Below are 25,292 nucleotides of genomic sequence, written 5' to 3'. Positions count from 1 at the left end.
TAGGAACATGATGCAGCTGCAGAATCCAGAACACTTGTATTAACAATGGGAAATATCTTTTTGACCTACCCTCTGCTTGGAGTGAGTCACAGAAGGTAACCTCAGGTGGGATGGGAGGGAAAGGCTGCTGAGAAAGCAGGCAGTGGAGCCACTGGCGGGGCGGGGGGGGGACGAGTTCACATTGTCAGTTGGTAAAGGGCTGGGGAAAAGGAACGATGTGGGGATGGGGCCAAGTGTTGTGTTCCCCTGCCTGTGGTGGAAAAGAAAGGAAAAGGCTGTGGTTGCAGGACACAACCTACAGTGGAGTTTCTGAATGTAAGTGCTGCTGCGGTGCTAGATCTGGTTGTGCGCAGGGCAGCAGGGGAGCGTTAAAAGCGTGGGGAAACAGAGGGTAGAGGGAGGGCTTAGGAACATCGCTCTAGCTGTCTATCTGTTGTGGCCTTCCTTGCGCCCTGGGAAGCGGAGCTAGGCTGGGCACCGTTGGCTTCACCGTGGTGGCAGGGCAGTGGCTGCCCTGAGCGCGCAAAGTGTTTTTCGAGCTCCAGACAAAATGTTTTGCCACTTTGTTAGCTTAAAACCTGATTCGTTGCATGTACAGTGGAAACTTGTCTGAGTAGGATTATGAAATTTTGGTCCAAAACAGTTTTCAAGCATGAAGAAGTCTCCAGAGCTGCAAGGTCTGTATTTCGTGTTCGCAATGAAACCTGAAACCCGGAAGGTGTTTGCATGTCTTCATTTTTGGTTGTGAATACTTTTTGTAGCTCTAGAATTGTAATTCGGAGTTTCTTCTGTCAGCAAGCCTAAGCAAATACTATTGCTCTCAGGCTTCCAAGTAGTCTTGCTAGTTAGAAGTTGGACATTGCCACAACATCAGGGAAGAAAACAGAAGAAACGATGGACTAAAATACATAGAACTTGTAAAATATCACATCTCTGTGGGGTCAGAAGTTAGTTGGGTTATTTGAGGAAAAATAGTATGGTGAAGGTATGACTAGAAAAGCAGGAGAAGCTGTCTTTACCCTTTCTTAACTGTTGGTTTATTTTGAGCGCTCCTGAGCTAAGTTAACCCACTGTTGCTGTAGTGGTTTCCCACTTGTAGAACAAATCTGCCAGTACCTGTTTGCAGCTTTGCTGTGAAAGCTTACTGGGTGGTTTTACAGGTTTTGTTGTACAATGACCTAAAAGGGAAAGCTGTGTTCCCATCTGAACTCTTCTTATAGCCTTATGAATTGAGGAGAGAGATGTCCTCTGTGGCAGGCTTGTCCCTTTCCGTTTTGCAGGTATTAACATGATAGACTCAGAGCGTGTCCTTATGCGTACTATGTTTTTGAGCGTTTGTGCTTTAAAAGGCTGGGGCCTGACTGTCCTGAGCACAGACCACTCATGCGCCTTGGACGGACACATCAGTGTCTCAAACTGGATACCTGTGATTAGTGGCTTTTGTTGAAAACATAGCCCTTCTCCCCTTCATGTAATATAGAGGGAAACGTGGTACGCTCTCATCACATGAGGGTATCGTGAAACAGAATCATTAGAAAGTTTAATAGGTGCCCCTAGTGGGAGGTTTGCTGAAGATGTGAAAAATATAGTCACTGAGGGACTAAGTTCTGGATCTAACCACATAGCACAAGCGCAACTCTTTAAGTATTTGCAGAACCATATATGACCTGCTGCAAGTCAGGACTGTTATCCCTTAGATCACCTTAGCTGTTCTTCTGACGGTGGTGGAGCTCATGAGATCTGCTTCCCTACGGAATCATGTTTTTTCTCTCCTGAACACCTCCCGCGCTTCGCTTTAAAGCGATAACTCCAGCTCACCTCCCTCCCTTGCCACAGTCTTTATGATTCCTGGCATGAACAGCCTTGCAATAGAGGGTTGGCTTCGATGTCCTAGAGGAAATCTTCAGGACTTCCTCTTCTCAGGAAGTTTTAGTGTTTTATTTTCTTCTGGAACAGGCAGCTTTTCCCCTTTCATATTATGTCCTGTTCTCAGCACCATGGTAGGCAATCAGGAAACAGTGGCCCTGGCCTGTGCATCATGTTATGTGACTGTACACAAAGGTCATTTCCTCCAGTCCCCCTGTCAGCTCATGTAAACTAAATTCTCTTTAGAAAGTATTTTGGTATGCCATCTGTGACACGCTAACCAGTAAAATGTGCTACGGCCGGTGCTGATTGCTACGCTAAAATACACGTGCTGATGTACCAGCAGATTGCTATTAAGAATCTGAAATCTCCTAGTCTTAAAAATAAGTTGGTTGCTTTTCTCTATCCAGACACAAACTTTCTTAAAACTTAGAGCAACTCAGTTATTTTTTCCCGACTTGTTCCGTTTTAAACCTTGTTTGAAAATTGTCAGCAGCATTGTAAGTTATTTCTGGAAAACCATAGGCTAAACTGAAAGTCCTATTTCTTTGCAGCATCAGGTTGAAATAATGAAAAATCCTTGCAAAGGTGGGATTGAAAGAAATTCACCTATACATACATTTGTGTAGTTTTTAAATGCCACAGTAGTAGGTGGGTGTGGATGAAAACCTACGTAAGCCAGGAAAAGTAGATGAGCAGATCACTGAAACTGGTCTTCCATTTCAGGCAGGGTGGAAGCCCTGTTGATTCAGCAGCACCGGTTTATCCCCATCTCTCTGTCTGTAGAAGCGTTGGCCGTGGATGTTTCTCTGTAGTGGGTGTCTTATTTTGGCTTCATAAGCCCTCTGTGTGTAAGAAGGTCCAGGATGACTTTCCTGAACGAGAACCACAACCTCCCATAGCCCCTGTAACTCTTAAGCATCCTTTTCCTGCACCAACAGCATGAGTGAGACACCTTCTTGGATGGTGTTATTTGACTGCTGCTCCTTGCCTTCAGGCTAAGGCTAAAAAGCTGCCCTTGAAATCCAAGTTCTGCTCACATGTTTTTACGTTATGCGTTTTTATCATATGATAAATCACGAAACTGGGCAATGGTGATTAATGAGAGGAAGGGCACCAGAGGAAGCGTTTTATTTAGCGCTTCCGCTGGGCAGCTGCTGCTGGAGGAACTCTGAAGGAGCCATGGAAACCTTGTTTCCTCCTCTGTATTCTTCTGCAACATCCCGGGGAACGGTGACTGTGCAAGCACTGCAGCCTCTCTGGGGCACAGCTTTTCCTGCTGGCACAGGAGTGAATCAAACCTAGAGTTATTAAGGAATGATGTTATGCTTTTGATTGTGTGCATAACATCTGGTAGGGATTCAAACATGGTCAAGGTACAGTAGCTAAGCAAAAAGATGCTTCATCTGCTTAAACAACACTTAACTCTGAGGTAATTTGCAGTTCTGATTTTGCTAACTTGACAAACAGTGCGATATGAGGAAGCAAGATATAAAGAATGCCAGTAATATTATTTGAGATGGTGACTTTATATGCTTAGGAGAGAGTTATTTCTATTATTATTATCATCTGAGTTGTTTTATCAGTCGTTATTTGAGATCCTGAATTTATGGTCTTAATATAGCTTAAAAAAATGGATTTGATTCTTCATTACTTTGCATTTTGGGCTATAATAGGATCCACTTGTAGTAGTGCAAATTAGGAGTAACTTTGCTGAAGTCCCTGGCAAAATCTGAGCGAGATTTTAATAAGGCTCCATGCATAAAAAGAACAACCAAAATTCTTTGCTCAAGCATGTTTTCGTACTGTCTTCATACCCTCGTAGGGTATGAATGTCTGACTGTTGTTTTATTATTGCTTTAGATACACATACGTACTATTGTATAGATGCATACATTGTATACAGCCAATGTGTTCTCTCTCTGTATTTGATTTCAGTGCAATAGCATCGATCTTAAGAGCCTGGCTTGACCAGTGTTCTGAGGATTTCAGAGAGCCACCCAACTACCCGTGTTTGCTGAAATTGCTGGATTACCTTAAGAGGAGTATGCCCGGCTCTGACCCAGAGAGGAGAGCACAGAACCTCTTGGAGCAGTTCCAGAAGCAAGAAGTGGAAAATGACAGTAAGCTTGCTCGCAGCTTCTTTCTTCCTTTCTGTTCTCCCAGATTGCGTGGTACCTCAGGGAATTGTCTGGGGTTTTGTGTCATTAACTCTCCCACTGACTGACAATAGCTTGGTACCTCTAGTACGGTCAGAGACTTCTGAATGAGGTTGCAGCAGGTTGTGCGTTGGGTGGGATAGTTGTGGAGCATAGGCTCCTTTGCCTGTTCTTTTGAGGGAGAATTGGGAGCTCCAGCACTTCCAATGTTCAGCCAAAGCCTTGAGATTGCTACAGCAGCTAAGTGGTTAATTGTCATAGATTCCCTGTGTCATTAAATTAAAAAAAAAAAAAAAAACACAGGTGCTCTTCAGTTGGTTTTCTCATTTCAAAAAAGAAACCCACCAAACCCCAAAATAAAGAGCTCATCTTACTGGGCTGTGGCAAAATACAGCTTGAGTCATAAGCCTTGTTGTCATGAAGCTTCTCTTCCTAGTTACCATCATGTCAAAGGAAGTGTCTGTGGCTGTTTTTTCCTATTTAAGTGGCTGGCTGCTAGTATCCAAGGACAGAGGAAAAACTTACGTTATTGGGGGTCACAATCCACTGAAACAATAGTGAACTGTAGTAACATAGATATGCTGTGTGCAGCGTCAAGCCTGACACATAGCCCTTACCCGGGTTAGAGTTTCCTGTGGCATTAGCTGAAAAGCTGTCGGAGCTCACGCAGTGTGTGAATGAGAACTACAATCAACTTCCAGCTTTGGCAGAGGGGCAAGAGGGAATAATTCATGAAATAAAGGATAAAGGAAATGACAGAAAAGAAACGTTTCATCCCATAAAATCATACCTGCCGGATGTTCCAGAAATACCATGTCAATGTATGATATGGTGAAATGCCAAATTAACTCAGTCATTGACACGTACAGAAAAAGGAGTACTGCACAAAGCCCAAATATTTTCCTTATTGAACCCGGGTAAGTCAACAGGGTTGCTGATACGTGCCTATTGATATTCTTTCCTGGGTTTGGTTCTCACAGGTCAAACAAAGAAAATTCAGAAGGGCTATATTTTGATCCAACGGTTGTTCAAAGTGAGCAGAGGTTCCCAGCAGCTCTGCTTCTGCTTTTTTTTTTTTTTTTCCTGAAGTAATATTGGAAAAGGTTCTCTTCTGAGCTACAGACAGGTCGTTTAAATTCTCACATTTTCCAAATTTTGGCAGAGTAGAAGTTGTTAATTAAAACAAAATAAAAGGAGGAGAACACATTTAATGTGGTGGGCCTGCAGAGAAGAGTTTTAGGGTAGCTTGATCTGTGCTTGTTTCAGAGATTTAATTCAAAACTCCTAAGGTGTTGTCTACAATTAGATTTGAAGAGTTGTTGATAATTGTTCTTCTAAAACGTTTATATTGTGCTGTAAATTTGCAAATTTAGGTCCTAATCCTACAGACTGGTTTGTGTAGCGAGACCTCCATTCAATGCTACCATTGTCCAGGCCAGCAGATTAGATTGCAGTATCAGGTACGTAGATAAGACGTGCCTCAAAGAGCCTGCAGCGCGGAGAATGTGGGCTAAGGCAGGTGAGAGGCTGCATTCAAAGGGGCATGCGGTTGCTATCAGTGAAGTCAGGAGGGCAGTGGGGCTTTTAGAGGGCTCAATGGATCAGAGTTATCTGAAGACGATGAGGTACTCTTTGCATAAGAGGATTCCAGCGTTTTGGGGAGTAGAGGGCAAGCTGGTTACACGTTATGAAGATGAGAGAGAAGAGAGAAAAAGGGGCATGGCAAAGGAAAAGCTTGCATAGCACTCAGGAAACTGGTTCTAAGGGAACTATTGAGTTTTCGAGTAGGATTGCAACTCAGTGGTGAGGATTTTGAGTTGAATTTCATGAGCTGAAAGGAAAATGAGGAGTTATATAGCTATAAAGAGAGAGAAGCAAATTTGACTTTTGTAACAGTTCAATAAAAGTCCATTTAATTACACTTCTTATTATAAATGAGCTACAGAAAAATACGGCTGGAATGGAGGTCTCCATTTATCTCATTTAGCTCTGTCAATAAATTGTGCAATTGGAATGTACAGATGGAAATCAAGATACAGCCAATAGCTTTAATTTGTTACATCAAAACTGTAGTAGTTTACATTGATAACTAGGTTTGGCAAATTATTGAAGAAAGAAAAACAAGTATTTCGAAAAACAGTGATGAAGTATCATGTTATCTACTCTTGCAACTTTAATGTTTGTTCTCCTTTAATTGGATACGATTTCAGAGTATGTTTCACGACATACTCTGAAATATACTGCTTGTTTTCATTACTGAAAACGCACTAGTAGTAAACCCAGTACTTTTACTGTTAGTCTTCAGCAAGTGGGAAATTCCATTCTATTTCTTTTTTCATTCTTTTGGTCTTCCTACAGTAAAAGGGATTAGGGAGATAATTTATTTTCAGGGATTTCCTGTTTGACTTCCTCCTCTACCATGGAAAATAAGGACGTATTTCTTTGTCTTTTAACGTGATTTTGTTCCAAACTTTTGGGAGCCAAAAGGTGGCACAGAGCGTCTGTGAAATCCCACCTTTTCTGTGCTGAGTCTGGTCCCTTGGTGAGGAGAGCTCTCCTCTCTCATCTCCCCCCTGCTGCTCAGTGCAAATGTAGACGCATTCAGCTGAATGCTGGAGACGCTCACTGTATTCCCTTTTCTGGGAAGACTTCCCAGAGGAGGAAGGTGAGCAGTACTGGAATGCCCTCTCTTCAATATCATCCATGCAGCCCTTTGAAGGTGAGAATGGTGCCAAGAGAATCTGGTAACTCTTTTTCCTTCTGTGTGGGAGAGAGGAAATCTGAATATTAGAGTACTCCTAACCCAGTATTTCTGGGGTATAATTGCAGTCTAGTCCCTTTGCAGTTTGATTTTTTTTCAGATTATAAAATGCATAAATACTGAAAAGTAGGTTAACAGAATTGCAATACTTATAAGAAATTTTTGTTCTTGGGGGAAAAAAAAGGGTTTTTTGTTTTTTTGTTTTTTTCTGCAGAAGAATGGTTGGTGGATGAGTTGAGCCACTCCAGCTGAGAGACTGTGAAAAGATCAATTCTCTCTAACTATTTTTTTTTCTTCTACCTTTCATTTATCCAAATTATTTTTCTGGTCATAGTTTTTTTCCTACTAATATTTGTAGCACAGTGGGGCCATTACATTAGGTAGGACCCTTTGGGGGCTCTACTCCAATACATACAGTGACGATTTGGAAAAAAAAAAAAAAGTTCCTTTGAATCACTGTTTGGTGTATGAATTTACTAAGTCATATTTTCCATTCTGGACAGATGGGTTCCATAGCACTTCCCCATGGAATCTAGATGATGAAGAGGAAATGGAGATCAGTGCTCCAGAAGAATTCTCTTTTTTCCAAGAAGACCTCGTGGCAGAGCAGTTGACATACATGGATGCCGTATGTAGAGCATATGTACTACTTGAAATGCTAGGGGCAATAGTGATGGGCTTTTAAAAAGATTTTAGAAGATGTTGCTGTAAGGATAGTGTTTCAAAACAGGCCAGTTATCCAAACCTACTTCATTCATTGGACTGTTTCCTTCAGGTATTCTGAAGTCTTTAAAAAGCGAGAACGTATACTCTGTAGCCTTTTATTTTTATTTTTATTTTTTACAAAGGTGAAGTTTAACATTCGACACCTGAAGAATATCCCATTTTGACTGTATCATTACCTGGCCTAAAGATGTATAGGTGCTCTAATTTTTCTTCTCTAATTTGGTTTGTATGTGTTGGTCTCTTTCAGAATACTATTATATAAAAGTTTTCCCTTTGCTTATTCAATTGGTACACAGGTGTCTCTTATTTTCCCAGGGCCATTTAGCTGACAGTTCTTTTCTGTCATCAAGTCTATAAAGAATACGTGAAAGTGTATTTTAATCTAAGAGAAAATAAATATTTGTCTTTTAATATCATACTGGACTAGGTCCATTGGACTGTAAGCGTGCGTTGCTTTTATGGGCAGTAGAGATCTAGGAGAGTCCTGCTGACTTGCATACATCTCTGTTTCACTCTAGAAGCTCTTTAAGAAAGTTGTACCCCACCACTGTTTGGGATGCATCTGGTCTCGAAGGGATAAGAAAGAGAACAAGCACCTGGCACCTACCATCAGAGCCACCATCTCTCAGTTCAATGCAGTTACCAAATGTGTTGTCAGCACTATCCTGAAGAGCAAGGAACTCAAAACACAGCAGAGAGCCAAGATCATTGAGAAGTGGATTCATATTGCACATGTAAAGCATTTATCCTCGACTGTTTAATGTTCCTTATGCAGGTGCTTCTGAATGACAGAGCTGGTGGGAGGGAAGGAGGGGTTATATGCCTTGGTCCCAGGCCAGGGCACATCTTACTTATTTTCATTGATGCTAACTTTCTTGGTAATATCAGGTGAAGCGCTGCCTCTCCTCTCTCCTCCCTAGTTCCCCACTGTGGAAATGAGGTTGATGCTTGCCTCTTCGCAGGGCTGAGAGCGCTAATTAATGGATGAGGGAGATGCTCTGCCTTGCAGACAGGAAGGGCACTGTATTTGCTAACGTAACATTTGTGGTAAGATAGGTATAAATTAAACCAGTCCAGTTCCCTAAGAAGAAAATACTGCTCGTCACAGCGAAGGCTGTGAATGTATGCTGCTGTCACCCTAAGGTTAGTCTTGATTTCAGGTGAAGGTTAACAGGAGCGAAGCAGAACTGGCACTTGTGCAGGCAGAGTGGGCACTGTCAGAATAAGCTTTGCGCTTACCTGCCTTTGGATGTTACTATTCAGTCAGTGACTGTCACACTCCCTCTCCTGCATCTGTGAATACTGTAAGACTTGAAGTCAGGTATGGTGGAAGATATAGCACAAACTGTGTTTATATATACGTATGAAGGTAAAGTAAATACTAAGTCTTAGGTAAGTTATTACAGACAAAGCTAATTTACTGCTAAGAAGTAGTAGCCTTTCTAACGTGGGAAAAACAAAATTATTGTTCATAGTCTTTTGTTTTGAAAAATCCTTGAAGCTCAATGGTGTTTGCTTAACTGAATAATTTACTGTTTACACTGGGTATACAGACCAGCTGATGTTGTTTAAAAAAAAAAAAAAAAAGTCAAAAAAAGTAAGATTACAAATGGAACCTGGGTCAAGAACCTTGTCTGTTGTTTTATCTTCCTCTTACCTTTTTACTTCATCGTTGTCTTACGTTTCTCTTTAACACATTTTTACTCTTTGCTACAAGACAAAGGAGTTGAAGCAGGTTCTATGTGTTTCCTAATCTTTGCATAAAATAGTTTTGCTTACCTTCTTTATGTAACTCTAGTTTGCTAATTTCTTAGATTTTATCTTTTATTTTACTGTAACCTTCCTGAGGTCTCCTTCACAGCGCTGGGCTGTTGGCACTGAACTAAATCTCTTTTTCAAAAGAACATTAAAGCACTTTAATATGGATGTGTGTTGACTTTGCTTTAAGAATCACACGGATTCTTTCAAAGCTATACAAAATAAGCAGTCATAAAAAGCTCAAGCCAAACAGAGGGCCTTCCAACCTTGGCAATGCACTTCTATGCTTCCAGAGACAGTATTGTTAGTACTGGCACCTAAACTCATGCAACTGCATGGTTCAGGAAACTGGTATGGGGAAATAGTCTTTCGCCTCTATTTTGGCACTTACGTCGACTCGCTTTTGTTATCATCTGATGGCTGCTTTATAGCCCATGTGAATGGATTAGGAAGTTTCATTCCTATTTTCTGTGTGCGCGCCTCCAGCTCGCAGAGGGTACTGGCTAAATGGGCCTTTACAGGGCACCCCTGGCTCAAATCTGAGAACAAGATCTGTGCAGCTACCTGCTTATCATGGGGGGCAGCAGGAAGGTCCGGGGAAGCTGGGACAGTCACCAGTCTCATAATACTTGCTTTTTGGATGGAGAACTTTGTCCTCCACCTCTGTTCATCCAGTACTTCTTCCTTTACTTAACTCACACACATAATTAAGTGCTCCAGTCTTAGCTAAGCACATGAAAAATGCATGTGCACACTCTACAAAATAATTGCACATGTAGAACAGCTAGTTGCGTATATACTTAGCTGCCCACTTCTGAAGGAAGTTGCTTGCTTTGTGCATGCAAGTGAGTGTTTGAATAGTTAGAGGCCTGAATTAGAAAATAATCCACTCATTAAAGTGCAGTTATTCACTGACAACTAACTCTGTAACGCAGCAGCATGGAATTCCACATCTGTTATCTGTTCATGACTTTCTGATTCAGTTTGTCTTGTAATCGAAGAGACTGGATACTTTCTTCTAACTGCCAACCCTTTCAACTTCACCTAGATCAAAAGTTCGTGAGCAAGAACAGCCAATTTTATGCACAGAATATTTTCTTTACAAACAAAAAGTAAAAATGAAATCATTAATATCCTGTTATGCTTATTTTTTTTTTAATCAAAGTTGTTTCTGAGCAGTATGCCCAGGATTCTTTCTGGTTTCCCCCTTCTGAAGGACACAGCATGAAGCAAAGCTGTTCAAAGCAGTTTAAAAATTTGTTCCTACGTAAAAATGAGTTGAGTTTGCTAAAATTTGGTCTGTAGTCAAGTTAAATCATTGGGAACACAAAATTCAATATTTAATTCCTAACGTGTTAATAATTGTGCAACATGCAATTAGGTCAAAATCAAAATGGTTCCAGACTAGAGCTTCCAGTCTAAACTCCTGTTATATTTGAGAAAACGAGATGTTAAGGATTTGTGTCTCTAAATCCATGTTCTCCCCAGCTGGAGTTCCAAGGGGAACATAAAGAAAGGTTTTGTTCTCAAGTGTTGCCGTGTCAGTCTCTTAAGAAGAGCTGTTGTGTGACTCCCTTGGCCCCAAACTGTGCAAGAATAGCTTATAGGTCTTGGGTGTCCTACCGCGTGACCTTGAACTCAAGTAATGGTCTTGATCTACCCTAACTGCCAACCTACTCTAAGAGCTCTCTGCCTTGTCAGTCTTTTAAGCCACGTTTTGTTAAATGCAGCCTCCTGTGTTGCACAAAAATATTTGAGATAAATATATGGGAGTAAATGTACTTCGCTGAGTTGCTCAATCAATTTTAATGCAACTTGTATGAGCAGTTACTAGTATGTTAAGGTCTGACGTTTATTTATACTAAGCTCACTTTACATTTCTTCGGTCCTATGCAGCGATGCTACAAAGGAAATAAATACAATTTATTTTCGCTGTAAGGATCCTTTACATAATCAGTATTATGCAGTTACCTTAGTGTAATAATCGGGTCCATAGATATTTGCAGGATCAGATTTGTAGTTTGAATATGTTCTCATTTATATGCAACAGTCAAATTGAGGTGTTTTGTCTGCTTAATTTGCATGTACGGATACCTGTTTGTGAGGGCTTGTCTAGGCAAGAGTTGTCTTAAATCTGTGACTCCCGTGCTCTGACTCGTGAGCCGCCAACAGATATACAGGAGTTGCCTGAAGAGTCGGTTGGTCACAGGCCATGCTTTCCTCCCCTCCTTGCTTTCATCCGCTTTAGCAGGAATCGAGGCTGTTCTTTGCAGGACAGTGTTTTTCAGTATACTTTTCCTACAGCAGCTTTTGTCACAGAGAAGTTGCGAGAGAAGTGTCTGTGAACCAATCTCTCTGTTAGGATTTGATCCCAAGTCCAGAGCAGTTTGGAAGGTTTTCTCGTAAACAGTGCCCATACTTGTATAACAGGTTATTCCTTTGCATGTCTTTTTATTTTTAATTGACACTTAGATGTTTGAGGGTTAACATTGTAAATACCACATACAAAGAGGCAAAGCCTGGTGGTGGTGGTGGTGGTGGTGGTGTTTCCCCCTAAAGGGTAAAAGGGATTGGTAAATATGAAAGGGTTTATAGAAGTGAAACATTTGTAGTCTTTAGCCTGGCTTCATGGCCTCAGTTCCACTTTTATTTGTACTGGGGGAACCTGAAGCTGTAACACTGCAACATCACCACAAGTACATGAAAGTGAGGAAAACAAGATGCAAGTGCCAAAGCCCATCAAGTGTTTTGGTGGCTGGAGAGGGGAATGATTTTTTTTTGATGCTCGATATTTGTACAGCTGCCTGTTTAGCACTAAGAATGCGTAGCAGCCATGACACCAGTCAAACAGAAGAGCGCTAACCTGCTTGTAATGCTGATATTTAATACTCCTCCGTTTCTAACCGCTCCTTTCACAGGAATGTCGGATCCTGAAGAATTTTTCTTCCTTGAGGGCCATCGTTTCAGCACTGCAGTCCAACTCCATCTATCGGCTAAAGAAGACCTGGGCTTCTGTTCCAAAGTAAGCCTCCCCCTCTCCCCTTGCTCTCTGCCTCTGCAGCTAGCCCTGAACAAAAACAACAACAAAGCTCGGTGTTCTTGGCTGTGTCCTTTGCAGCCTTCCCATTCAGCTCCTCCATGGACTTGTGTTCCCTTTCTCAGAAGAGCCTCTCATTGCAGTGAGGCTCAAAACCCTTACTAGGGGTCTGACTGCTTTGAGCTGCTTGATGTTGAGGGGGAGGCCTGTCCTCAGTGACCTTGAGATTCTTCTGTCCTTTCTAGATTTTGTGAGAATATGGAAATAGTTACTTACCCAGCTCGTGCACACCGCTCTCAGGTCCGCAAAATGGCACCATAGTAGTTGACTGCTGTCTTCTCTCCTGTGAAGCTGAAGAAGGTCTAGGTTCCTACAAACCCTCACCGATCCTCTCCTAGTCCTGGGATTTCCTTAGAGTATATCCCCAAACTACAAAATTCAGATATTGAAGATAGTAACTGCAAAATTCAGATACTGAAGATAGTTTCTTAAAGGGAAGTAGCTTTTTGTGCGCCAGGCATGTTTGCTGCATGCAGCAGACACCAGAAATCTCTGCATAGGAAAGATGATGTTTGCTCATGTGTTTTAGGAGGAATAGATTTCTCTGCTTTGCCTTTGATAAGCAAAGAAGAATGTTTCTGCTAACCTAAAAATGCCGCCCTGCTGTGCAGTATAATTCTGCATTTCCCCTTCCAGTCACCTGTGTTTCTGTTCAAAATACTGCCATCTCTGTTTACAGTGTTGGGCAATAGAAAGGACTTGTCCAGTCAAAAGCTAGCAGCTCCGCTGAGGGCTTGGAACAGAGCAAAAATGAGGTCCTTATGACACCTCTCACAGCTATTGTTCTGTTCTTTCATATCTATCCCCTTTCCTGGAAGAATCTCATACCATGGTGTTACTGAAAACCCTGCTCAGGGTCCAAGTGCTGACAGCAGCGTTTCTTTGTGATGCTGTAAAATAAGGCCTGGCTGTCCTGGGAGCATCAGAGAGTCTCAGAAGGGTTCCTAGGGGATGTGCAGAATCCCATCGGATGCATCCTGTTGTTGTTATCTTTTATATGCTTGACCGTTATCCATTCATCAGAAAAAAAGCTGAATAGAAATCTAATCGAATTTAGAGTGCTTGCTAATAACCAAAATGATGCAAATCTTTCCCTACACAGGGACAGAATGCTGATGTTTGAAGAGCTGTCTGATATCTTCTCGGATCACGACAATTATTTGACGAGTAGAGAGTTGCTAATGAAGGTGAGAGTTAGCTTGGGTGCAAGGCTTGTAATCTCAATCAGTGCTGATGTTAGCCTTTTTTCTAACCCGTTGCCAAAACTCATCTTTCCTTGAACTACTGTGTGCAGTGCTTCAGAGAAGACAGACCTGTGGCTTATAAAAACAAACAAACAAAACAAACCCCATGCTTTTCTGCTGGGATGAGAGGCCGTTTCATTGTTCCTAGAAAGATCTACACTAGCGGTAGCCTGTTGGGCTTAAATACCACAAACAGCAAGGCTGCAGCAGCACAGATTTCTGTGGGGACCTGTTCACAAGAAAGTAGTTCAGGGCCTTCATCAGTCTTGAAGCCCCTCACGTGGAATGTCACGCTGTTGTGGTTTGGTAACTGTTAATACTCCCTTGGGCACAGCTAGGTCTAGCTCAAGGATAGCTGCATAGCTGTGCTTGCACTGAAGCCAACAGGTGCTGCACAATGTAATAAGATGAGTTACTAAATAACACTTTGGCTTCCTACTGCTCTGTATAGAGAGAGAAACAGCTAGCTTGCGCAGCCCTTGAGTAAATCTTAAAAGGCTCAAATTTGCACTCATGAGTGCAGAGCGATTCCAAACAAGATTCTCAACTGGGCTGTGCTACTGCAGCGCCTTTGACTTCGCTGGAACAATGCCATTTAGCTTCAGCTGAGGGATTAGACCGGTATGTTCCAACTATCCCTTACCTTTCTTGGAACTAGAAAGCAGGGCTGGGAGTTTTGACAGAACAGGCTTCCTGCTGTGTGTGTGGCCAGATGGCCAACAAAGCACGCTCTGTTTGACAGAGTTTGACTTTTATGCTTGTTGGGTGAACCCCAACAAGCTCAGGAACTTGAAAGGAGTTGAGAAAGAATAGCAAGGAAAGGTTATATCATACAGAGACTAAAGGAAGTTTTGATGGCAAATTTTTTTGTTTACATAAAACTTTCTGTAAACTGTCTAACCGATTTACTTTTTGACAGTGTCTATCTAGTCTACCTGGCATTTGTATCTTGCCACATTGCCTTGATATCGAAACACCTTATTTTGCTCAGGAATGATGGGTCAGCACGTTCGAACCTGTCAGTCTGTTGCTATTTATCATCTATTTAGCCACAGGTGGAGTTTAATTTTAAAGCAGGTGAGACAATAATAAATAGAGAGGAAAACTGTGAGTATGTGTTTAGAACAGCTTGGTTAACTAAATAGTAAAAAGACAAAACAACAATCCAGTCTCAGCCCAGACCTTTTAGCTCCTGCCGAGTCGCTCTCTCCCAGCTGCCGCCAGGAGATTTGCAAAACATTGTGAAAGCAGTGAGCAGAGAAAAATTCTACAGCATAGCTGGAACATCTCTCCTAGTTTTCATCTTGGACCGATTTGGATTGAAGGATTAGTTGTCCACTGAATCCTTATTAAAGTCTTTGTTTTCCTTCGCTATAAATAGTCTCTTCAGGGAAGCTGTGTTTGACCTTGCCTATCCATCCCGTGAAACTTTTACATGTGGAGTAGACAAAACACCGCGTGAAACAGGCTGGCCGGCGAGGAGAGGGAGCACCACGTTCTCCTCCCCCAACAGCGGTTGTGTTGTGAAGCTGCGGTTTTAGCTTCTGTTTCTGCCCGGCAGCCGCTGTTAGAGAATCTCAAGTTTACCTTTCAGTATCTTGAAGAAATTGAGACCGCAGCACTCCTTTTTCATTTGCTTCTATTTTACAGCCAGGGAAAGAAAGAAAAAGACTTTAAGCGACCTACTTATTTAACTGTGACTGAGAGAAGTAAAAGTTGTAACGAGGGGATCTTGACAAGTGCAAGCTGTTGTTCTGTGCCTCTTAAAAAGACATTGATAATGATTCATGCCACATGTATCTGGTCACTGGAAAAAATAACAGCAACTCCCAGCATCCCATATGGATCCAGGATGAAAAAGGCTGGAGATCTTTTGTGAGACAGACCATCCATTCAGAGGAAAGCTTGAACTGTGGAGATCAAAACCTATTACTTCCATTTCCTGCATGCTTTTGGATTAGTCAACAAGCCACAAAGATTAGTTGCTGGTTCTCTATTTTTCGGCATAAGAAAAACAGCGATGTGTTACATAAGAGGGAGATGTTTACTTGTAGCAGTCCTGGTTAGAAAATTAAAAGAGAGATCTTAAGATCAAGAGTGTCAGGATAGAGTTCAGAGAAGCATCTGGACATGTGCACTGTATTTCAGTTTCTCTGATTTAAACTCTCCGGAGATATGCAATACCACTTAGCTTTGGCTGGACTGTAACTATTTTGCAGACAAATTCCCTTAATAGTCATTTTGTGGGATTTTGCCAAAATTCCCAGGCAGTGCAGAAGCCTCAGAAAATTAGCATGTGCACATATACATACATGTACCTGCACAGAAAATATTTTTGCTGACCTAGCAGGATTAGTTAGGTGTATTTCCGATTATTTTACACAAATGTAGTTGCCAGCCTACCCTTATCAACTCCATTAATTGCCTTTTCATTCCCTCACAGGAAGGCACATCCAAATTTGCAAATCTGGACAGTAGCGTGAAAGAGAATCAGAAAAGAACACAGAGGCGACTTCAGCTGCAGAAGGATATGGTATGTCTCGTCTCCTTGTCCTCCGCTTTCTGAACTGCTAATGTGACTAACCCCATCATTAGTGAATTATGTGTGAAGCAAAATCTAGCAAGGTATTTAACAAAGTATGTGCGCAGTACATAGGGCACTTAAGCGTGCCTTTTGTCACACAAAAATATCACTAATACATCAGTGCTATTGATTAGCCTGCACAAAGCAAGTGAACCGAAGTTTAGATTGAGCATGCAGTCAAAATGCTTGTCCCTGAAAATATCTGCCTCAAGCTGTATTTCCCTTATGCTGTGGTTGATGATAAGCAGTTAACACCATGTGTATATAGTGTATATTTATCTGTATATATAAACAGTTACAAAATGGGATTTGTGCTATACTGTTGCAACCAGCACATGCTGTATGGGCTATGCTGAGCTGTCAAGCTGCGACAGCTGGAACAGTTATCAGTACAAGGCAGCTGTCCGCTTACTGCAGGAATGCCCGTCTGTTTACCAAAGCGCCAGGGAAAGTGGTTATCCAAAACTTCAGCACATCCAGTGCATTCGGTGAGCTTGTGCTGAGGTTGGTCAAAGACTCCAGGATTTGGTGAACATGAGCAGAGGCCCCATAATGTGCTCTGGCACCCAACTCCCCTTGTTCCCTGCAAGGGGATGAGTGGGCACATGGGACTGCTGCTTCCATCCCCGCTTGCATTTGCTTCACATGCAAACCAGCTGTTCAGGATGCACGCTGAGCCAAGGGTTTGGTCTTAATTTCATGTCTTACAAAAATTTGCTAAACCTGTCGAATGAAAGAGTAATGACCGACTGATGAATATAAACACGTATTCATTGCTTTCAACTGTCTTGTATTCTGTCCTACAGGAAAGAACTCCATTAACTACTTCTGTTACGCTTTAGCCAGAAGTACAGGGGGAACCACACAGCTTTCAGTTAGTGAAATATGTAATGTAAATACTAGAATTCTTATGATAAAGAAAATCAGCTCTGGCCATAGCAGAAATCTCATTTACTTTTTCATGAAGCTTCTGACACATTAGCATGAAAATTGCACAGAGGAGAATGGGATTTTATGGAGATTGCTTTGTATAAATGTCTCTGCTTTCCAATTTGCTACTGAAAACAGCTTTTGTCTCAAAGTTGGCAAACACGGAAAAGAGCAGGGGAAGAGAAAGCTGGGATAGGGAGGCAAAGGTGATGAATATGATTTTTGTTTCAGTTTAACTGGAAAAAATACAGGTCCTTTGGTGCACGTGGCAGAAACGCAAGCGTTTCATTCACAAATGTATAAACAGACTGAAAGTTTAAAATTTGAATCCTAAGTTAATTAAAATGCAGTAACTGGCTGGGGAAGATGTGCATTTCTAGAAGGAAAAAATTGTGACTGTGATTGCGTGATCTGATAACATCATTAAGTTGAAATCCACAGCAATGAGCCAGAGAGAGAAACTGTTTACACAAGCTAGCCAGGACCATTCCCCAGGTCTTTCTTTTGTAGCAGGTGACTGTGGGACCCTTTCACTGGTGCTCATATGCTCCTTCCACAAGCAGGGTTTCCTGAGGACCTGCTGTTGGAAAGCAGTATATGGAACCAGTATTGAAATATATAACTATTCCTTAATATCTGTGCGAGCAGCCTGTTCTCCTTAGAATTGTATTTAAGTGCTAGATTAGATATGGAGAATAATGTGATGAGACGCTGATGAGAGAAACCATATCATTTATAAGATCTCTGTTTTGTTGAGCAGAATACTTTTATTTCATATTTTATGCAGCAATATTGTAGCTGGTGCATTATTACTGTTTCTCAATCAATTAATTCAACGTTGCTGTGATCATTTGCAGGGAGTAATGCAGGGCACAGTACCGTATCTTGGTACCTTCCTCACTGATCTGACCATGCTTGACACAGCTCTTCAGGACTATATCGAGGTAATTTTGCACAATTTTTGAGTCCTACACATTCTCCCTGTCTGCCCAGCACTGGGTACATGCATTTCTCTATCTTTCACTGGGTTCTCATGCAGTTTTGACAAATGGTGGAATGTGGTTTCAGTAAATGGAGGGAATATGCAGTTTTATTAGTAACAAGAATCTTGTGTGAATTCAAGAGTGTAGTTTATTTAAAATGACATGCTCAGCGTTGTTTTTGGTCTTTTTTAGTTAGAAACGCGATGAAAGTAGGCGGCTTCCCATTATTCTGTTTTATTTTATTTATTTATTTTTCTGAGAACAGCATTTAGGTATAAAGATCCTGTGAATAACTGGGAAAATACACAGAATCACAGCTTCAGCTCATCAGACAGATCACTGAAGTTCTTCCGTATTATCTCAACTCAGAAGCATTTGAGCCCTCAGACGGATAAAGGCTTTATTTCCCTTTTCTCTTCAGCTGAACAAGCAGGGGGAAACCAGTCTAGCATAGGAAGGGAAGGAGGGAAGGCAAGAGAGCCTGGCCATGTAACAGAGACCGAGGATGGGACCACAGCTTCCGCAAAGGTTAAAGAATCTGAACAGTGCAAAGAGGAATGAGGAGAACTAAGTGAATTTCAGGGATTACAGAGAAATTAGGGAGAAACGAGAAATATATAGCAAGGGAGAATGTACAGTTTGGGGAGGAAACTGGTTCTGTATTAGATCAGCAGTTACAAACCTGGGCACCTGAAGTTAGGCACTTAAATCTGTATTTAAACAGTTAAGTAAAAAATGACTAGATTTTCAGACATCTTAAACCACCTTCCATTCGTACTGAAGCTATCATGAATTGTAAGTACTCAATGCCTTTGAAAATTGGCTCCCATTAATGCAGACACTTCAGGAGCCATGCCTTAGGCGCTCAAGCTCGGTTATGCTGGTGTTGATGTTTATGATAAGAAAGTGCAAAACCACTTCTATCTGGGCTAGTAACGGTTGCTGGTATTTTTGCGAAACTGCACTGAAGTGAGCATGCCTAAGGTTCATATACCTCCATTTTCTTTTTTGCGGTTTCCCATTTGTCTGTGCAATTGGTTCAGCTGGTGTTTATGAAACTCATTGGGAACACCACTTGAGTCACAGTGTAGGCAAAAGCCAAATTTGTTTCTTGCATGCAAAACTGTGCTAGCATTCTTCAGACTTGATCTCTACACACCTTTTGTGAGCATTCCTGTATTGGGCTTTTTTCTTCTTGGGCAGATTGCCATTTAGGCCATGAGGACAAATATTCTTTGGAGACTTGTATACAAGTGCTATGGTTTTTACCAGATCTGAAAACAGATTATTTTTAGGAAAAGGTCCTTGCTCAAGGCAGCCTGTGCTTTACGTTAGCTTTGCTAGTTCATCATCCTGTTTGTGATTAGATCCAACTGAACATGTGGTCTTCTCTGATTCTTTTTCTTTGCTTCCAACAGGGTGGCCTGATAAATTTTGAGAAGAGGCGAAGGGTAAGTTGAATGTTGTGTGATGTTTAATTTACTGAGGCTTCTAGAGAATTCTCTTGGAGAGGTTTTTGACTTTCCCCAGGCATTTACAACAGCTGTTAATTTTAATTCGAGTTATTTGTACATGAGGAAAGAAGAACAGACCTCTGAAAGGCTGTGAGCCCATGCCAAACTGCAAAGTGTGGCACAGGAAGAGCACCTTGTTTTTCAGATGTGTACAATAGGGGAAGAGGAATTGCAGGCCACTTGCTTCCATCCCGTTTACATCTGTGGCACATACATGTCTTTGCCTCAATTTGATGTTCATGGGAAAGAGTTACACGTGTATGTCCTGTGGGTCAAGGGTGGATCAGACCTGGGGGCATGTGAACGTTGCTTTTCAGAAAATACAGCTTGTGAGCTTCTTCCTTCTGCTGCAGCAAGCTGCTGTGTAGACAAAAGGCTGCAGAGATGAGGGAACTAGGTACCAGGCAGGGAAAAATGCTATGAAACTTTACTTTGAGCCTGATCCTTGTTGGTTAAAGAGCGAAGTAATGCTATGCAGGAGGCAACGTACTAAGGTCACATCTGTCTGAAGAAAATAATGCCAAATCTCTGTTGTGGAGTCTCAAAGCAGACTTTGATTTGGTTGTGACGGAGCCATTTCCTTCCTTTAACTGATTCCCAGTTCTATAAACTGTTTCTTGAACTTGCCTTTTATTTACAGCTGCATGGCTCAGGCTATTAATAATGATACACTAGCTTCTCCTCCTTGGTCATCAGTCCAGTTTCATACAAAGCAGCAGCAAAGCTGCCCTCTGAACCATGCCGAGTACTCAGATCGGTTCCTGCAAAATTATTTTGGCAAAGTATGTACGCAAGTGGAGTTATGTAAGAGTAGCACATTCCATTCAGTCATACCAAGGGTATCATTTTATCCTCATTTTGTGCAAGTGTGAGTGCACAAAGTACAGCAGACTCTCTGCTTTCGTTACAGGCACCCCTAATTATTCCTCGTTCGCTGTCTGAGAACTGCCTAAGTACAGAGCATGAGTCTTTGCTCAGAGCTGATCTGCCCAGCTCAGGGATGAGGCGAGTGGGTAGGATAATGTGAAGATCTATGACCCTTTGCCACTCATGTTTCTAGAGGATTTCAACCTGCAATGCTGCTGTTCAGTCATTTTGCACTTTGGTTGGAACCTGGGAAAAGCTCTGTGGTATGGTACAGTTTCTAGCGCTCAAAGATGTTTATCTTCTAATCTGTGCATCTTTGATAAAATGTTCACGTTTCAATGCACATTAAGGATTGACCAAAAAAAGACAGATTTTGTTGTTTGAAAAACTGCTTTGTGGCTCTTGAAACAGCCAGTTACTCAGTTGAAACTGAACCTGAGGTCCCACTAAGTTTGTCCTGGGTCTGTTGTTGAATGCGTTTAGCACATGAACGAGTCTCTGCTAGTCTTTATCTTGTTTTCTAATTAAAATTCCTATTTGATTATTTATTTCCTTAGGAATTTGAAGTAATTGCCCAAATCAAGCTCTTGCAATCTGCATGTAACAGCTATTGCATGACACCAGACCAAAAATTCATCCAGTGGTTCAGGAGACAGCAGCTTTTAACTGAGGAAGAGAGGTAAGGCTATCGATCCAGTTGGTGAAGCAGGCTTTTCTTATCCCACGCTCATGTGAATGAGCTATGTGAGCTTTAGATAATCTCTTACTGGAACTTACATACGCTGCTAGTCAAGGAGAATGAAAATACATATGCCTTCTACTAAACAGCTGTAGAAAAGCCGTTTAACACGTAGCAGGATTTAGTTTTGAGATTGGAAAAGATGTTTCTGACTGAAATACGACAGTCTGCTGTGTCTCGCCTCTCCGTGCACCCAGACATGCGTGCTCAGAGGACAATCCCAAGGGACATCAAGATGCAGTCACTGAGCGATCGGCTGGCAGAAGCTGCCAGCGGGGTAGCCAAAGCAGCACACAGCTTGTTGAGTGCTGACCGGTTAAATAGATCCCTGGCGTTTCTGGTGGGTTTTGGCAGCACTTGCCGAGTTCTATGCTACTGCACGCACTGCTAGCCCAACCCAAAACAACTTGTTTAAGGCATGTTTTAATATCTACTAGATATTAGACGTTTTTAGTCTTTAAAACTATTTTAAAGGAGTGAAGAATCCCCTTTGCAATGGTAATATGTGGACAGTTCCTCTCCGTATAGTTACAATCTTCTGTTGAAGTGGGAATAACTGAAGATTTCTCTATCTCTCTGGAATGTTGCAACTTTGAGATATATAGCTAATAGCATTGTCTTTAAAAATTAAGCCAGTTGTCTCTGTTCTGCAGTTACAGCCTTTCGTGCGAGATTGAAGCAGCTGCTGACACTAGCACCACATCACCGAAACCTCGGAAAAGCATGGTGAAGAGGCTCAGCCTGTGAGTACAACAGAGGGGCTAGTGGCCTTTGGTGTGTTAGTATGAACCTGAATAAATCAAAGAAGAAATATTCACTTCACTAGCTGAGAAACTTGGCTGGGAATCCAGACCATTGTGTTACTTTAAAGAGACACTGTCAGCTAGAAATTCTTACTTCTGTCTGAAACGGTCCCTTTCTATTGTTGTAAGTAATCATGAAGATTACTAATGATGAAAGAGATTAGCAAAAACAAGCCTTTTTAAGGCGCCAGAAAAAGGAACAATTTTACTGCTGGATTATAAATTCAATATGATATTGTGTAATAACTTCCCTGAATGCAAAACAGAGTAAATGAAGATAAAGTCTGGCCTATTATTAGTCTCCTTTACTATACACATGCAAAAATTGCTTGCAGGATTTTAATATGAAAATTAAGGTTAGTAAAATGGCATCAGATAATAGAAATAATCTTCCGAACTGCCTTCAAGTTAGAGAAGTAAAATAATCATAGGACATGGTCTAATTCAGTCTAATAACCTTAAAGATTCAAACAGGAGGTGGGTGAAGAACAGTGGCACGTAGCTAAGGAGACAAGGGAAACAATAGACTAGCAGGAATCCAGGGAAAGCGGCAGGGAATGAAAGGCAGAGATCAAGGGGCAAAAGTAAAAATATCTTAAAGGTGAGGAATTTCAACCTGATGTGAGAAGAGGTAGGAAGGGACTCCCACATACCAGTGGCATGATCAAGACAAGGGGAAAAATGGTGAATTTAACAGCACTGTCAGCTCTTAACTCTTCTTTCCTGCTCGATTCTTTTGCCTAGTTTCTTCAGAACAGCTGGTAGACATTCGCTTCACATCAGTAGTATTTCAGGTTAGGGTCTAAACGAAGAATGGACTTTTCAGTCAAGAGATTTGAGCCCTGATATGCCAAAAATCAGGGTAGCTGTTTGGAAAGTGTTTCGATTAGTCCGTCCGAGTTGGTAGTGAAAAGTTAGGAGGACCTGCACTTTGAAGATGAAGGTGTCTGAACTCAGTTGCCTCTCCTATACATCTGCTTGGCTCGTGCCTGAGCTGTGCGTAAGAATCGTCACTGCTGAGCACTGGCTTTATTCTCTCCTTTTGGACTACCTTTCAGTGCTGTGGTATTGTAATTTACCATAGCATCATCTGTGTTTGCACCGTGCAATATTTGTCTGAAGAATTGTTTCATGCACACTCTGAATATATGTTGCAAATTAATAGTGTAGAAGAGACTATCGTAATTCTTCTCGGAAACAGTGAGTGACACCTTTCTTGTTTTAAATCATTAACTGGGTGCTGACATAACATCTAATTCGCCTTGTTCCCCTACCTTATGCATTATACAAGCTTGTTTCCTTTGACACTCCTTTAAATTTACTTGACCTGCATTTAAAAATGAGTCTTGGAGAGAGAGAGCCTATAATTTACACTTTCTTGTGATCTCCTCTTTGGGTACACGCACATTTAGCCTCTTAGAGAAAAACTGGTATCTGGGGCAACTTTATGGAGTGAAAGAATTTGCAGCAGGGGTGAATTTGCATTTGGAAGGCCTTTGCCTGGTAGATGGTCGTGCGTTACCTTTCATGCACTCTTCCACTAACTCGTGGTGACTGAATACGTCTTGAGATGCCCTGAGTCAGTGGGACCAGGACGTGACAGCAGTGCGTAGGAGCGCGTAATGTGGAGCCAGCTGCCAGCCCTTTAACTTGCACCTCTTCCCATGGTTTGTAAACACATCAAGTCAATCATTCCCTGGCAAGCAAGTCAAGGGAATTTAAAAGATGGAAAGGGAGTCTGGTGCATACCACTCACGTATTATTTGGCCTTGCATCTGGTACGTATACTAGGTCAAGAAGGTATTGTGTGTGTTAGTGTTTAAGAAATTCTCTTGACAAATCATATAAACATTATGGAGGAAATGAAAACAATAGGCTGCTCAAGATAGGAAAACAAAACAGAAAAAAAAAGTTAGATTTTTGAACCAAGTGACAGCTTTGCTCAACCTAGCACTCTTTTGCTTTCACTTACTGGCTGTTTATGCTTTGTTTTCTGTACTAGACTGTTCCTCGGATCAGAGGTGATCGCCAATAGCACACCCACCAAAGAGCAACCCAAATCTACTCCAAGTGGGAGCTCTGGTGAAAGCATGGACTCTGTCAGTGTTTCATCGTGCGAGTCTAATCATTCTGAATCTGAAGAAGTCTGCATCACTCCCATAGACACTCCTGATGAGCCTCAGAAAAAGGTAGTCTGGGACTCGTTGCCAGCACAAATACCCTATGAGGGACTGTCGATACTTGCAGGCAGGAACTAGATGTTTGCTCAAGCCCATTTGTTAGTCTTGACTGGAGTCTTGCTTTTAGTGCAATGGAGAGACTCTAAAAATAAATAAATGTACAAAAATGGAAGCAATCCAGTCAGGCTTTTTGCGTGATCTCTTTTGTGTTGCCAAGATACAGGGCAGATTAGTTTTCCTTCCCTGAAACCAGATTTTCTTGCGGTGTCTGACAGAGTTTTTGGTTTTCGATGAGGCTCTGTAGGAGCATAAGGTTAATTTTTCTTTCAGTTCCTGATCATTCTTTTTTGAGAGGGATGGGGCAGACTGATGGCGTTCCTACCTTAGAGACTGTGGGAAGCGGGCTGGAGCAGTCTGAGCAACGTGCCTCCAGATATTGGTGCTTCTCTCCAGCACACGGTAGCGTGATGTTAGTAGTGACATGGACAAGAGGATTTATAAGCTCCCGCAAACAAAAACAAATGAAATGGGAGAAGAATCATTTGAAGATGATAAAGATCAAAAGCTAGTCGTTTCCTCTTAGAATATCTCAGGTTCAATGAGTTGATCTGCTGTTAGCCGCCTGCTGCCAGCTTCATCATGCTGAATCACTGGAAGCAGCTGTTGCTGGAAAAAGGAAGCTTTGCGTCAGCAACCATATGCTCGCTGAGGAAAGCCCAGCTGCAATAAATAAAGTGGCAATTTCACTCCAGCAAAGGTGTTTTTTCTGGGCACGAAAGCTGGTGTGTATTAGTGACACCATTGTGTAATCCTGGGGAAGGCAGAGCAGCTGTAGTTGGCCACATGGCAGGTGGGTAGTTAGGTGAGTGCTTGCCAGCCTCACAGGTTTGACCGCACTTTAGCTCCCTCACGCAGAGAGGAGGGTCTTGCCTTGACTTGGGTGTTCAGGCTAACTCCCACTGGAGAAAGCTAGTAGAAAGTAGCTAGTGCAGTTATGAAGGCAGCTGTCACACTTCCTCCTGCACACCAGCTTTCTGTGGGTGCTCTCAGCATGAGCTGCCAAGTCTCTTACCTAAAGACA

At 41.9% G+C, this 25,292-nt stretch overlaps 1 protein-coding gene across 16 annotated transcripts in view; it reads left to right on the top strand.

The window, feature by feature from the left end:
* The window catches only part of RGL1 (ral guanine nucleotide dissociation stimulator like 1), a 118,650-nt gene that overhangs the window by 85,799 nt on the left and 7,559 nt on the right, over nucleotides 1–25,292 (top strand). For all 16 annotated transcript variants that reach the window (XM_068953609.1, XM_068953607.1, XM_068953606.1 and 13 more), the window contains 11 exons: nucleotides 3,805–3,989; nucleotides 7,290–7,414; nucleotides 8,031–8,246; nucleotides 12,189–12,292; nucleotides 13,470–13,554; nucleotides 16,055–16,144; nucleotides 17,983–18,069; nucleotides 19,527–19,559; nucleotides 21,047–21,168; nucleotides 21,882–21,971; nucleotides 24,034–24,220. In XM_068953609.1, the coding sequence (XP_068809710.1) occupies nucleotides 3,805–3,989; nucleotides 7,290–7,414; nucleotides 8,031–8,246; nucleotides 12,189–12,292; nucleotides 13,470–13,554; nucleotides 16,055–16,144; nucleotides 17,983–18,069; nucleotides 19,527–19,559; nucleotides 21,047–21,168; nucleotides 21,882–21,971; nucleotides 24,034–24,220 (1,324 nt within the window). The remainder of the gene's footprint in view (nucleotides 1–3,804; nucleotides 3,990–7,289; nucleotides 7,415–8,030; nucleotides 8,247–12,188; nucleotides 12,293–13,469; nucleotides 13,555–16,054; nucleotides 16,145–17,982; nucleotides 18,070–19,526; nucleotides 19,560–21,046; nucleotides 21,169–21,881; nucleotides 21,972–24,033; nucleotides 24,221–25,292) is intronic.

Source organism: Struthio camelus, chromosome 8 (genome assembly GCF_040807025.1).
Source record: "Struthio camelus isolate bStrCam1 chromosome 8, bStrCam1.hap1, whole genome shotgun sequence".
NCBI lineage: Eukaryota > Metazoa > Chordata > Aves > Struthioniformes > Struthionidae > Struthio > Struthio camelus.
The sequence above is the reverse complement of the archived record's forward strand: the minus strand, read 5'-3'. Positions and strand labels throughout refer to the sequence as shown.